General features: G+C 39.9%; 1 protein-coding gene across 5 annotated transcripts in view; it reads left to right on the plus strand.

Moving 5' to 3' along the window:
* The window catches only part of MARCHF1 (membrane associated ring-CH-type finger 1), a 233,946-nt gene that overhangs the window by 161,237 nt on the left and 56,678 nt on the right, over positions 1-16,031 (plus strand). For 2 of the 5 annotated variants that reach the window (XM_061584278.1, XM_061584279.1), the window contains one exon: positions 4,389-4,472. The exons of 1 other annotated variant lie outside the window; for it this stretch is intronic. In XM_061584278.1, coding sequence (XP_061440262.1) covers positions 4,389-4,472 — 84 coding nt within the window. The remainder of the gene's footprint in view (positions 1-4,388; positions 4,473-16,031) is intronic. 2 more of the 5 variants (XM_061584277.1, XM_061584275.1) reach the window with 1 other exon arrangement.

Here is a 16,031-nt window from a genome sequence, read left to right on the forward strand (position 1 = left end):
TTTAAAATAAAGTATTTTTAGTAAGCTTCTGTTGAAGTAACTTGCCAATTAAAGTTAATTATGCTGCCAACAAATGAAATAGAACCCTTTTGTATAGGCAATCAAAAGTAACAGCTTACAATCATGACATAGCTTACAATAAATGAGAGCTTATAATAAATGAGTTGTAACAATAGCTTTACATGCTAACCTTGCATATTAGTACTATATATGCTGCACATATTTTTTTCTTGATGTGACAGTTACATTAGAATATAAAAACAAAATCATGCAGTTTGATATCATTTACTCAGTGGCTCATATAGCTGTTAGAATGAATTGAACTTTGTTTCTACAACTGTTTAGCATTGTCCAGGAGGGGAGAGAATATAAAACCCTCAGTTTTTGTTCCAGGTTACTTCCTTGCTTCCTCTGTATCACACTGATTTACCTGCTGTAGGAGAATATTAATTGCTTACCCCCACTAGACCTCAGCAGGCATCTCTACATGTTAAAGTTTAGTTGGGCCTAACTTAGTGTGCTCATATGCACTGATTGATTTCAGTGGTGCTAAAGCTAGATCAACATTTAGCATATTTTTCTCCCTTGCTAACCCTGGGATGATATTTCCACAGTGTAACCCTCAGGAAATATCACTGGATAGATGTCTGCTGCAAACAGTGAAGTTGCAGGGTGGCCTATAAAAGTTGAAGATAAATACATATACACCTAGACAACTTGTGTTTTTGTTTTTTTGCTGAGATCCACAGAAAAATGTAACATTTCAACTTAGTGCATTTTCATGCTGAATTCCACATTTTTAGGATAAGGAAATAGTATGTCTTAGGCTGCAATCCTGTACATATTTATCTGGGTGTAAGCTACCCCCCCATCAGACTTATTTGCAATGTTTTCACATTTGAGAGTAACCCTTATTACCGTGGTGAAACATGTATCTTGCAATTTTATGGAGAGGCAATGTAATACAAAGATGTAATACTGTAACCAGAAGACTTGGTAACTTCTCTTGTCCTTGGACCTCATGTATTTGAAAGGTGTAAAGAACCAAGAACTGTATTACTGCATTGGGATAACTGCAAAAACCTGTGGATCACAAAATTCCAATTGCAAATAGATAGTGATAGACTGTATAGATTGGTTCATTTTCACCCAATTTCAGTTACTGAATTTATAAAGCATTTCTACCTCCTGGTAGAGAAGCAGTGACAGCATGCCAAGGACTGCAGGTTTCTATAAAGGTGGAATGATTTTTATCTGACAGTTTTATGGCTTCCCACCCCACAACCCTAAGCATATGCCCAATTTTGGCTGTTGTTATTTAGGATAGGAAGTAAATTATTCCTTCCCCCCAAAAAGCCGCTGGAGGCAAAGTGAGTGTCCCAAGTTACTTTATCTAGCCTTGTTTCTAGGGTGAAAACAAGTAACAAACTGCAGGAGCATAAGAAATGAATATGCACAGAAAGGCCGTGTTTGTCTCTGGATGCACATGTCTAACTCCCACATGAGTTAGCACAACTGATCACAGATGTTGAGAAAAGAAGGAATGCAATTTGTGTCATATACTCACCAGCTGTGCCCAGTATCGGCAGCATGCATTTTCCCCCTAATGTTCTGATTCTCTTGTCTTTCTTATAGAAATGTTAATTGAAATGTTTGGATATTGGAAAAAAATGAAATTATCCCCCCCCGTAGGTCTCATTTCTACATTCTGTTGCACACACTCTAATGTGACAAATCCGGCTGACAATGGCTGTGGTTTGTGTGTTTGTAGAATCACCACAGCAAAGTAACATTATGCAATAAAAAGTAGCAATTAAGCATACTCATATGCTGTAAATCCTGCGCTTCTAAAAAGCAATTTTGGGTCCCAAATCTTTTGTCTGGTTAAATTTATTATTGAGCTCTATTGTTCTTTTTGCTCAGGTGAAACCAAACTTACATAGCATTGGTGGATCTAGAAAACCAACAGTGCAATCCTATGCATGGAAGTAAATTCCACTGGGATTTGCTCCCAGGTAGGGATGAGGAGAAATATGATTCAGTTCTCATTTAAAGGTGAACTTATTAAATTCACACTTTCCAAGACAATACAGAAACCAAAATACAGCTATCCTTTGAAATTTACACTTCTCTGAATTTTGCAATGCAGTTCTCCAGTCAAGTAATAAGTACAAAAATGCACATACTAAAGTGTGAATATAAATGTATATATTGGTGAAATAACTTGCTGAAATATATTATATTAACAAAATTATTTTGCAGAAATGTGCATATTGGGAGAAATTTGCACTAAAATGCTGATAAATTTTCATGAGAACTTTAAAAAATTGCAAACTGATATAAAAATGTGGAGAACTGAATTTAAAATTGTCAAAATAAGAAACTGAGAGAAACCAAAATTAACATATTTATCCATCCCTACTCCAAGGTAAGTATATATAGGATTTCTAAAGCTTCTAGCCTACAGTAGTCACACTGACTGTGAATATAGATACACATCTCCATTCACATAAAAAGATGCCTCCGGCTGCTTTAGTGGTGTTCAGGTGAGCATTATGATGTAAATGAGAATGCATAAGGAGAGAGATCTGCATCTACATTTATATCAGCTGGCGCAAAATGTGGCAGTGCGATTGCTCACTGGGGCAAGGTATCACCAGCATGTCACCCCATTGCTGAAAGAATTGCACTGGCTTCCCATTAGTTACCGAGCGAAGTTCAAGGTTCTGGTTTTGGCATTCAAAACCCTATATGGCTTGGGATCAGGATATCTGAAAGATCATCTTGTTCCTTACATATCCAGTCGATCACTGCGCTGTACAGGTGAGGGCCTCCTGCAGATACCATCTTATCAGGAGGTCCGTTCCGCACAACATAGAAAGCAGACCTTTAGTGTTGTGGCTCCTACCTACCCTTTGGAATTCCTTCCCCTTGAATATTAGATAGGCACCATCTCTGTTATCTTTTTGGTGCCTACTGAAGACATTCCTCTTACAACAAACCTTTTAAGTAAAGACCTTATCCCAGTCTGTGTCTGTGCTGGAATTGCTTTTTATGATGTTTTTAAAGGGTTTTTTTAAAAGATGTTTTCTTTTAATGTGTTTTTTAAAGATGTTTTGTTTTAATTTGTTTTAAAGTCTTTTGCTTTTAAGATGTTTTGAAGTGCTGTTAGTGTTTTTGTTTGGCTCCCTGGGCTCCTTCTGGGAGGAAGTGCAGGATATAAATTTAATAAATAAATAAATAATGAGAAAAATTCTAAGTTTAGGTCTCCTGAGCCCCATTGGCTTTTCCCCATTAGAGGATAGAGCTGTTTGTTACCATGAAGCTTGTCCTGTCATTTGTATGTGCAATCATCACTTGTTACACACTATTTCCTGTGTGGAAGTGCTTTCAATGAAATAATTTTGTTATATTTAAATGGTCCGGGTTTCCTATATGTAATAAAGACACAAACTTTAGAAGCTGATCATAATGCTAAAATTCATATTGTCCCATGGAGTAGTGTGTGCTAAGCAGTCTTCAGTGCTATACCTCAAATCAGCATACTGATCAAGTCACAAGGTCTGTACCAAGAAGGATTAAAGTTAATTTCAGAGTTCTGAGAGTGATATAATTGATGTGTAAAATAAGCATCCAGATTATTAACAGTCCAGATAATTACAGTTTGCATTTATGCAAAATTGTATTGTCAGTAAACTTCTAGCTACAGTGGAACAATCTTCTTGTTTTCCAGTCAAACATCTTCACAGTCAACAAGTTTTGTCTGCAAATTGCTGTGACCGCCTTATGGTGGGACTCATTCATACCGTGGACATGTTTTTATTCAGGTGTTTGAGCACATACTGTGTTGTAGAATTTCAGTGTGAACTTTGGACCTTCGTAGACTTACCAATTTCACATTCAATTTCAATTTGTCTTGATTATACATTTTAAAAATAGGCTTTAATTGTTACATTGCTTCTTCTTTCCTATACTGTAAAGGCCTGGCAACTCTGCATTAGATCTTACTCAGCACAATATCAGTGCAGTTCACTTTGTACCTATAAGGAGCTTCGTATTGTTGAAATTTAGCAGCTGTAGTTTCCTTCATGGTCTATGCTCTCAGAAGTAGACCCAGCTGCAAAGTGAAACCCTAGCTTAGCCTCTGAAAGTTTGTTCCTCAAACAAAATAAAATATGTATGTGATCTGCAACTGTAGCCCTACGAACATACTTAGTTCCTCAAAAGGGTTTTGTTTTTGCAGAGGCTTCCTGTATTTTAGAAGTATGCGAAAACATCATAAATAGCTGTGCAAGTTAACTTTTGTTTTAATCATGTGGAAAAGCAGTAAAATATCTACTCTTTATTTCATCGATAAAGATTCCAGATTATCTAACTTCTTTCAACAGGCAAGCAGTCCTACTACAGGGACAGCTCCCAGAAGCCAGTCACGGTTATCTGTCTGCCCTTCTACTCAGGACATCTGTAGGTATGTAAGTGTTCCTAATCTGACTGATGCATAGTATTTTTTATCTAATTGTCTGTAGCTCTTGCTTTTCCCTAACCCCTTTCATGGATTTACATTCAGATCTAGTTTTTATTTGTCGTTTTCAGTGTTGTATGTCTTTTCCATTTTTTCCTATTTAAATCGCAACTAATTTTGTTTTCATTTCAAAATCCCTTATTTGTTTTATTACTTTCTCTCTCTTTTTGTTTTATCATTTCCCATCCTTCTCCTCGCTTGCTGCTTTGTTTAGATCTCCCATCTTACATGGCATATCAGAAGATAAGTTTGAAAAATCAACCCCTGTCACAGTGCTGAATCCTGCTAGTAAGAAACAAGTGAAGCAAAGGGTTAGATGGAGGAAAGAGGCTCAGGAAAATCATGAGCATTCAGAAAAGCAAAGGAAAGAGATGGATGGCAAGTTGCACCCCAATATTACAAATTCTAGATGGAATGCCTTGGGCAAACAATCATCCAATTCAGATGAGAATCAGTGAGCCCTGGTTAGAAAGAGAGAGGGAGCCAAAAAGCCCAGAAGAAAGCAAAGACGAAGTATTTCAGACACTCAGACAGATGGGTCTTCCAGGAAGAACAGCACTGAACTTATCACTTTGGGGACAAATGGGGAAAAGAAGCAAGAGAAGATTGAAACTGAAGGCCACACTCTATATCACTGCAGGAGAAAGATTTCAAGGTGTAAAGAAACCTGCCACTCACTATCTTCCATGTTCTATGTGGAGGCAAGAAGCTCATTGAGATCATGTGGAAAACACCAGGTCAAGTGCAGCCATGAGGATCCAGAGCCTTCAGCTTACAGTAGACGAGTCAAAGCATGCAAGGAGGAAAGTGATTCAGAGAGAGGCTCAGGCAGTGATACTTTGTCAGTTCCAGAAAATGGAGCATCTGCTGGGACAGGGCCTGCTGTGACTGCTGCCATTCAGAAACCTCCTGTGTTTTATGATGACTTGTCTGATGATTTCAAAGTGTGCAGGTTTGTCTCCTAATACAAAAGGAATTGCTAACTACTATGAATTATATAGAGGAGATTGTTGGTTTCTTCCTCGTTGATTCATGCTGCTATTTGGAGTCTAGATACATATAATCACGCATAACAACTAAAGTTTGGGTTTGATACAGACTTTAATTCTGAAATCAGGACAAGTATCTGAGACATGATAATTGGTCATTTTAAAATAGTAGTAAAAATACAATAGGATATATATTCCTCCTTAGGAATTCTATTTCTTTCTTGGGGGGGGCGGAGTTTGGAATGCTTTGTGTATGGGAGGAACACTATCACATTCAAAGGCTTCCATTCTTCCAGTGATATGAATGATTAACTGTGTATGATACCACCAAATTTCCTAGTCTTAGGCCGTCAATCTATAGTTTTAATCAGTACTATCTGCCAGTTATTATGGCTATAAATTAATATTAGTTATTATGAGCATAGCCATGATGGCTGTGTTCTGTTTCCACTATTGGAGGCAGTATACCTCTGAATACCAGTTACTGGGAATCAAAATGTAGAAGAGTACTGCTGTAGCCAGCTCTTGCTTGTGAAGCTCCCTACAGGCATCTGGTTGGCCATTGTTAAAACAGGATGCTGGACTAGATTGGCCTTTGGCCTGATCCAGAAGGGATCCTGTGTTCTTATTATTCAAACAATTCAGGAAAAGTGTTTCTTTGTTATTTGAAGAATGTCTTTCATGCTTATAAGATCTCAAAGTGTCTTCTTAAATGTGCTGTTTGTCCTGCAGAAATTGTCAAAGCATGGCATACTTTCTGCTATCTTTTTTATGGCAAGATCACACATAGGCTCTATAATATGGCCTCATATGTTAGGATATGTTTTGGATTGGAAAACCTGTGTTCTTTGGGAATAAACAGGGCTTGTCCAACTTGGTGGATCAAGCCAAAAATGTTGCTCACTAACATTTGTGGTAACCTATCAGGAACTTGATAAACCACCTGTTTTTGCTGACGTCCTAGGATTGCAGAAAACAGGAAAGTTGTGGAATATGGGTTGTATGTAACACTGTCCTTGCCTGAGCAAAACAAATGTCTGCTCATGCAACAGAACTTCACCTTCCTTTCCTTCCCCCTTCAGCCCTACACTATACCCTTAAAATCTGCTACAGAGAATTGAGGGACCCTCCTGCACAGATTCTGAAGGTATGCTGGGATACTGCAGGGGGTGGGAGAGAAAGGTGAAGTCCTGTTATTTGAGATGGAAATCTGTTCATGCAGTGTTGGAATCCACCCTAAATATTTGCAGGATTTATTCATATTAGATATGGGTATTAGGATAAATTGGTGCCAGGAAACCCCCTCTAATTCATTAAAGCAGAATGCTCCCCTGGAAAAACAATCAAAGACTGTTTGTCTAATATCAGAAAATTAAGTTGATAAACAACATATCTGTGGTTATTTTTTCCCTCTGAAAGCTTTGCTAATTTCAAAATACAGCTTTGGGCTGAAAATTAGTATCATAGAATGTTGTCATGCAAATTATTGATATATGGAGGAAATGTCTGCTAAGAATAAAAAATCTGAAATTTAAGTTATTGTTGGAGCTTTCTAATAATAGGCTTTATTCCTGTTTTGTTTTATTTATTAATTTATTAATTAATCTATCCCACATTTCTAGTCCCCATGTACTACTCAAGGCAGCTTTCAATGATTTAAAATCACAATACAATAAAAAATAAATGGAAATAAAAATAATCTAACAATAAAAAATACATAAAATACACAACAAATAAAATATACAACATTAACATCCATTGAAAAGCAACAGTGACAGAGACCACAAGTTAAGATCCATGTTTTACTCTCTTATAGCACTGCAAAAAAAAAAGTTAAAGTTCATTAACTTTATTAGACTTGGGTGAATAGTCCACATAGTCAATGTGTAAACAGGCGTTATATGTTGTTGAAAGATTTGCTAGCTTTCTCTTATGATGGCCTGGTCAGAAATCTGCATGAGTAGAATCAAAATGAGGAAATGTCTTACATGCTTCTAAGTGGGTGAGACTCAAAAGCAGCTGTCACTCTTCAAAGTGCCTTTGAAATAACAAATGTGAAAATACCACACAGTTGGAACTTCATTATATAAAGAAAAAACAGTTGCCTAAGACATCTTAACATTTCTTTATCACAGTTGTTTCTTTACTAGAATCTGCTTTTCCCTCCTTCCAGACTGCAAGGAAACATGACTTTTGTGTGAAGTCATTCTGTGTACAGCTTCCTTAGCAACCTGGATTTGGATGGTGGTTGTGTGGGTCTTCGAGATAAACCCATGATGGACTCCCTCACAAAGCAGAGTTCTATGGGGATCTTGCATCTCATGTTGATTGCTTTAAAAGATGCTTTATGAGCTGACAAATTTGGTTGTATGAATCAGCCTGTATATCTAATGGTGTCACGTCTGTGCTCATATTTACTATAGTGTAAGTATAATGATGCCTGCTGGGAGTAAACAGCTAATATTGTCTCATCCCCATATGTAACAAGGGCTGGAATGGAATGGATCATATACCAATGGACTGGAATAGAAATTTATTTATTTGATTTGATTTGGTTTATATCCCGCCCTTCCTCCCAGCAAACAAAAGCACTAAGAACACTTTAAAACATCATAATTAAAAACATTTTTTTTAAAAGCTTTAAGAACATCTTTTAAAAAAAGTTTAAAAGCATTTTTTACACAAGAAGGTTTAAAACCATATTAAAAAGCAATTCCAGCACAGACGCAGACTTGAATAAGGTCTCTACTTAAAAGACTTGTTGAAAGAGGAAGGTCTTCAGTAGGTGCCAAAAAGATGGTGCCTGTCTGACATTTAAGGGGAGGGAGTTCCAAAGGGTAGGTGCTACTACACTAAAAGTCTGTTTCCTATGTTGTGCAGAACGGACCTTCTGATAAGATGGCATCTGCAGGAGGCCCTCACCTGCAGAATGCAGTGATCGACTGGTATATATGGGATAAGATGGTCTTTTCAGGTATCCTGATCCCAAGCTGTATAGGGCTTTGTACACCAAAACTAGAACCTTGAACTTAGCCTGGTAGCTAATAGGTAGCCAGTGCAACTCCTTCATCAGCGGGGTGACATGTTGGCGATACCCATCCCTAATGAGCAGTCTCATAGCCGCATTTTGCACCAGCTGCAGTGTCCGCACCAACCTCAAGGGCAGTCCCACATAGAACACATTACAGTAATCTAGCATGGACAACAGTGGTCAGGCTGTCCCAGTCCAGAAACAGCCATAGCTGTCTTACCAGCCGAAGCTGGTAAAAGGCATTCCTACCCACTGAGATCACCTGGGCCTCTAGCAACAAAGAGGGATCCAGGAGCATCCCCAGACTATGGACCTGCTCTTTCAGAGGGAGTACGACCCCATCCAAAGCAGGCAACTTACCAATTATCTGAATTCAGGAACCACCAACCCACAGCATCTCTGTCTTGCTAGGATTCAGAGTCAGTTTATTGGCCCTCATCCAGCCCACTACCAAGTCCAGAGCTTGCAGTGCCTCTCCTGATTCAGATGTTACAGAGAAATAGAGCTGGGTATCGTCAGCATACTGTGAAACTTCACCCCAAATCTCCTGATGACTGCTCCCAAGGGCTTCATATAGATGTTAAACAGCATGGGAGACAAGATGGTACCCTGCGGCACCCCACAGCACAAATGCCAGGGGGCCAAAGACATCCAATGCTATTCTCTGAACACAACCTTGGAGATAGGATTGGAATCACTTAAAACAGTGCCTCCAATACCCAGCTCACCAAGTCAACCCAGAAGGATACCATGGTCAGTGGTATCAAAAGCCACTGAGAGATCAAGTAAGAGTAACAGGGTTGTACTCCCCCTGTCCTTCTCCCAATAAAGGCCATCCATGAGGGCGAGCAAGGCTGATTCAGTCCCATAACCAGAACTGAAACCAGACTAGAATGGGTCCAGATAATGTTTCATCCAAGAGTACTTGCAATTGCTGCACCACAACCCTCTCAATCATTTCCCTAAGAAGGGGACCGGTTGGTATTTGTCGCAATCCAATGGGTCCAGGGTGGGCTTTCACAGGAGTGGTTGTATCACTGTCTCTTTCAGGGGGACTGGAACCACTCCCTCCCACATCAGTGCATTGACCACACCCTGGATCCACTCGGCCAAACTCCCTCTGCAAGCTTTAATAAGCCAAGAAGGGCAAGGGTCAAGAGGACATGTAGTTGGCTGCATCGTCAAAAGCACCTTGTCCTCATCAGCTGAAACCGTTCCCAAGAAGTTGCAGCAGATGTTGCACTGGACACCTCACTGGGGCCTACAGTAGATGTGGATAGGGCATCAAGATTGCTATGGAGGTGAGCAACTTTACCCTCAAAGTGCCTTGCAAACAATTCACAGTGGGCCTCCAAAGGGTCTAAAACTCTGTTTCCTGGAGTTGATGTCAACAGACCCCTGACAATACGGAAAAGCTCCACTGGATGGCTACTTGAGGATGCGATGGTGGCAGAGAAGTGAGCCTTCTTCACCGTCCTCACTGACACACAGTAGGCATGGTATGTGGTAAATAATCTATGCATATAAAAAGATTGAATCAATTACGACTTCTGTCATGGATATCACTGTTTGTCCTAACAATGCAGGCAAATACATGTGAGCCAATGCAGAAAGTAAAAAAACAGTTTACTTGATAGGTGTTATATAATTAGGCCGGGGAGGTTGGTGACACAAGAATCTACTGAGGCTCACTCTATTGCAGGGAGTCGGCCAGCTGCCAGTACCTGGAGCCTCCTGCCTCCTACTTCTGCTTACTGTTACTGCCTGTTCATGTGCCCTTGTCAGGTATGCAAAAATGAGAAGATGGAGCAGCAGCTGTTGTTGCTCATATCCTACCCATGGGTGGCCGAGTGATTGAGTCCAACAGCAGTGAAGGCCCACTCAGGGACAGGGCCCCCAAAGGGCATCTTGTCTGAGAGTCCCCCAGAATCTGGAGTTGGTACTAAACAGGTCTTTAAAAGTCTGTGCTCTTTAACTCAGGTTAATGATGGCTTATCTTCATAGTGTAACTACATTTTTAATGTTGGAAGGGAAGATGCATGAATTCAAATACACAGGAGGATAAAGATGGATGATTCTGAAGAATGTTAAAGTATATATTTTTGTTCAACCTATTTTGTTTAATTCAAACCCCCAAGAAGTTTCCCTAAAAATTACCTGTTTTAAAATGAAATCTAACTATAATAAAATCATGTTAAATTATATAAACACATACAGGCTTCAGTCCCTTGGGTGGAATCTTGAGCAGAACTCCAATCTTCAGTGGGGTTTTACCAACCCTTCCCCAGTGAAGTACCCTGCACCCCCTGAGAAGCAGCTTTGAGAATTAGGGGGCCTTATGGCCCAACATGGGGTAGGGAATGGGACACTGCAGTCAGTGGGGAGAATTGGCAGAAACTTGGAGGGAACCTTAAATAAGCCCAAGTATCTATCCACTTCTGCAAGAGCAGGTTTGAATCCAAATAATATCTTACAACTGAATCTGTGACCCTCTATCAAAGAGTCCTTCAGTTTATACCTTCAGTTAAAGTCTATTTTTTATGCAAAAGAACTTAATAAGAGCAAAAATATATCACTTTTGAGGTCAGAGCATAAATATGACAAAATAAGTCATGTATTTTTGTGCAAACTGAGCAAACATCAAAGGGTATGGGTATTTACTTTCTGTCACCTAGAGAAACACTGTTATAGCTCCTAATAATCAGCCCTAACTTCAGGAAAGTTCTAGGCACTTACTTTTCAAGCAAATGCTCTTGCTTAATATCCCTGCATCCTTAATTTCACAACTGTATTCCTCTCTCCAAGCAAATATAACATCTGTAATACAAAAAAATATAGACTGCATGAGAGGTTTTGGATTATGATCCTAAGTAGTATTAAGACTCTGTTTTGTTGAACAAACTGGTTTGTTTTAATTGTTACAGTAATGAATTTGATATGCATGCTTATACAGCAAATACATGAATTATAAAATTGGAAACGGAGTTTAATCAATAAACCCTGCAAGAATCACTTATGTGGACGCTACGATTGGCTAACTTTCCAGAAACATGCGTTTATACATGTATCGCAATATTACATCTTATCAAAAAAAGATACTGTCAATGTTCTGGGGAAACATTCTTATTGTTTAAAAGCATTCATTAGCTGCTTTTCCAAGGCTTGTGGTGGCTTAGCACCGTTAAATTAAAAATCAATACAAAAAGGCAGATAACAATGCCCAAGAATCCAGATTAACCAGCCAAACAAAAGGCTAGATGAAAAGCTCATAATGAGGGACAGCTGCACACCTCTGCGGGAAGGTCATTCCTCACCCTTGAAGCAGTTTATGTAAAGGCCCTGCTTCTACCTGTGACATTTTTCACTTCCTGTGGAGTTGGCATACAAAGCAGAGCATAATCAGACTACTAAAGCTGTTGTGGGGGCCAGTGTATATATAAGGAGAGGTGGTCTCGGGGGTATGCATTGCCCAGGCTTTAAAGATAAGCCCCGACACTTTTAATTGAGCCTAAAAGCATATTAGCAGTGTTCAGAAAAGGTCAACCAAAATGACTGTGGGGCTGCAGCAACTCCCCTATGAGGGAAGGTTATAACATTTGGGGCGTTTTAGTGTAAAAAAAAGGCAAGTAAAGGGTAATAATAAAGGTGAATAAAATTATGCATGGAGAAAGTGGATAGAGAGAAGTTTTTCTCTTGTTTCTCATAATACTAGAACTTGGGGTCACCTAATGAAGCTGAGCATTGAAATATTCAAACAAAAGGACATCTTCAAACAGCACATAGTTAAACTATGGAGTACACCACCACAACATGTAGTAATGGCCATCAAGTTGGATGGCTTTAAAAGGGGGTTAGACACATTAATCTGTCTTAGCCATGATGGCTGTGTGCAACCTCCAAAATTGGAGGCAATATGTCTCTGAACGCCAGTTACTTGGGAGCTCAAGTGGGAAGAGTCCTGTTGCATTCATGTCCTGCTGCGGGCTTCCCATAGGCATCTATGGCCACTGTGGGAATGGGATGCAGGACTAGATAGGCCTTTAGTTTGATCTAGCAGGGCTCTTTTTATGTTCATACCTTCTCTGTCTCTTTAGCTGTAATGAGAACTGGTCTCCTGTTTTTGCATGCTGGCACACAAACTGAGTTCTCCAAGACAATGATATATAACTTGTAATCATTCCTATGTGTATTACACCAGGAGGTAGCAAGTGTATGTAGAGGAAATGCTGCAAAATCTGCTGCATGCTAATTTTTATCACCAGTAAGCTATCTTACTTCTTTAACTATCAGAGAACAAATAAGAGAAAGATTTATGACCTGATAATGCTGATTCAGCTAGAAGCAGACTTTCCTGTTTTACTATAGTGAAAGATACATCCTGACATTGAGTCACAAGCCAATTTGTAGTCTATTTTCTGATAGTTATCATTTCCTTTGAAAAGAAGAAAAATTGCAATAAAATATTCATTGAGAAAAGAGAGACTATTTACTACATTGCCTCATTTGAACATCAGGTGATTTAACTTGCATATCAAAACTACATATTTCTTTTAAAGACTGGTGAAGTGTCAAAAGCCCAAGAAAGAACGTCTTAAAATAGAGCTCTGGAAACACTGGCATTGCATCTGCTTCCTGTTGCTGCTGTCTTTCAGTACAACTGATCAATCAATTAAGTAATCTGTGTGGATGTGAAAAGAGTGCTGGATGCAAACTAGTGCCACATCAATTCAATATTGTCCCTCATCATCATTGTTAATGCAGAACTGCCCTACACATAATTTATAACTTACCTTTGAGCAATGCTGTTGTTGTTACTACTAGTAGTACTACTACATCGTAGTACTACTACATCATCACATTTGGGATAGGATAAGATGGAGGAGCCAGGCTTCAATCATGGCAGGTGGCTATCTTGAACTCTTGCAGAACCACCTGGAAGCTGTGGAGCTCGATTAGGGAGAGGATTTAGCCATTGCTTGCTCAGATGGTTCCAGCTGGGTACTCTGAACCTAGATATTGGCAGCTGAGTATCTTGGCAGATACTAGCAACTCAGAACAGAGAGTATAGTTTGCAGAAACTATCCAATAAAATAGAAGTTAAGTGAACATGGAATGTGTTCTGAATGTTGGAAGTCTGGAGCAGATCTGAGGATTCTGCTGATGCATTTGCCATCTTAGTGCAGCCCTACCTGCATTTGCTGAGCTGGTCTGATATTATCCAAACTTACTGTTCTGGAAACCAAGTCAGAGGGACGTGTCTTCTATCCAGGCCTTTGTATGTTGCAATAGCAGCGTGGTAGACTCTTGACGGCAGAACCATTGCTTTGTGAAGGCAAATGTGTTGTGCCTAAGAATGAAGTGACTGAATTACTGGGTGTGTGTGTGTGTGCTTTTGAGTCAGCTATGCAGTTGAGTAAGATTATAATACTATCATCATACGATATGTTGCTGATGTATGTGTAGTGACAGGAACTTGTTCAGAGCTGCTTCATTTTGGGAAGAAATTAGTCAAATTTTGGTATTGAAAAAAGAAAAAGGAAAAATAACATTCTGAAAGTTGCACACCTTAAGGGTAAACAGCTGATTCAAGCAGAGATATGAAAAAGACAGATGAGTTTTTTTAACATACACTTGAGAACAACCTGTCTGATTTTGCCCTCTTATATAGTATGTACATTAGTCAAATATTTAAAATGGGAATGTGTGGCAGAATGGGGTATAGCCTGCACCTTGAAAGTTAAGGAAGACAGGTTAGTCAGTTAACCCAGTTCCTCCCTTTTCTAAATTTGCCTCTGCCACCAAGTAGATAACTTTTTTCCTGTGGCTGCCTCCACTAAACATCCCTTTAACCTTTGGAATGTTTTTTTTAAAAAACTGGCCAAACCAACTTTCTGTACTGGATAGAGTGAGAAGGCAATTAAGGTGAATAAAAAGGCATCATGTTTAAACCTAAACAAATTCAGTTTTTACATGAGGTTTTTATAGGATAACAAATAAACAGGTTTTCTACAGGTTTGCTTAAACTTTAGAATTTCAGTAATAGTCTGAAGAATTTCTCATTACAGCAAAATAAGCATCCAGCCAGACCTAGACTAGGGGAGCAATCCAACTTGAGTTTATGCCAGGCTGGGGGGAATTGGATGTGGAAGACCCCTGGCTGAACTGACAGGCTCCCAGCACCTCCAGTGTCTGAAGCCCCTCATCCCGGCTGAGCTGTGGCACCCCCGGGACCCTGCCAACTCAGCCAGGGACTGGCAGATGGCGAGCTGGTGGAAGCCGGTAGTAGCCCTGAAAATGGGGCATTCTGAGGGCATGGGGGAGAGGAGCTGCGGGGGGGGAGTTACATGGCATCCAAGTCCCCCTCAGAGCACTCCCCCGGGTTCCAATCCACATAGGAATTCTGCCAGAAAAATGGTTGGCGGAGGAAAACAATTCCATTGGTGCTCTATGGGGACCACTTACTTTCTGGTATGATATGAGTCCCCTTCCAGCCTCTGATGTGGAATCCTGTGCCTTGGGGTGAGAAACTTGCTCTGCTGGTCAGATGAGTTTCTTTTGTTAAAGTGGCCAGGTTCGTTAATGGGTCTATCAGGTGCCCAGCAACTGGTGAATGGGCCAGGAAGATCCTTTTGTCATTGAAACTCTTCGGGAGAGCCTCCCCCCCTCCTCCTGGGGCTGAGGAGAGGCTTGTGTTTTGTGTGTGTCTGGGAAAGGCTGGGAACTGGAGGCAGGCAGAGAGACTGGCTCTCTGCACCATAGCTTTAGGATGCCTCCTGTAACCCTGATGGAAAAGCTGGATATTGGACTGCTGATGCCTTGAACCCCTCCATCCTAAGCTCAGGTTGGAATGTGTGTAAATAAACAAACCATATTTCATAAAGACACCACAGTCTCCGCTGACTTCTTCCCAAGGAAACCAAACCCAGGGCAAGTGTAGGGACCCCTGGAAATCTCACCGCTTGGAGATTGGGGTGGCACAACAATACGAAGCATACAAACAGTGAAATGCATAGACATTTCCATTTGCCACAGAAACTGATGGTGAGTGTCTGAAACTGATTCTTAACTGCCAGAGCTTACAGTGTTTCATTGTGATGTTTTGTCAGCACTAACGTGCTGTAATTGACGTTACTTTCTTGTCTTCCCACCTGTTTTCCTTGAATACTTGTTCTCTTGTCTCTAGTAAGTATTTTTTTCAGTTACTGTACGCTGGGGATATGCAGTTCTAGTTATAGAAGGAAACGTAGGATTAATCTTGCATAGTGTGTGGTGAAAAAACTTTTTTTTTCATCTCGAGGAACATGGTGAGTTTTCCAAATGTTTATTCTCACATGTTCCATGAGCTTATTTGACAGCCGTCTTGCTTGTTTAAAGCTTAATAATTGTGGCCAGTGATTTGTAAAATGACAGGTACTATAGTCTCTGTGGGATCCTGCTTTCAGACTAGAAAGCCATATTCTTCATTCAAGTTGGATTAGTTAGTTGTGAG

Source organism: Rhineura floridana, chromosome 9 (genome assembly GCF_030035675.1).
Source record: "Rhineura floridana isolate rRhiFlo1 chromosome 9, rRhiFlo1.hap2, whole genome shotgun sequence".
NCBI lineage: Eukaryota > Metazoa > Chordata > Lepidosauria > Squamata > Rhineuridae > Rhineura > Rhineura floridana.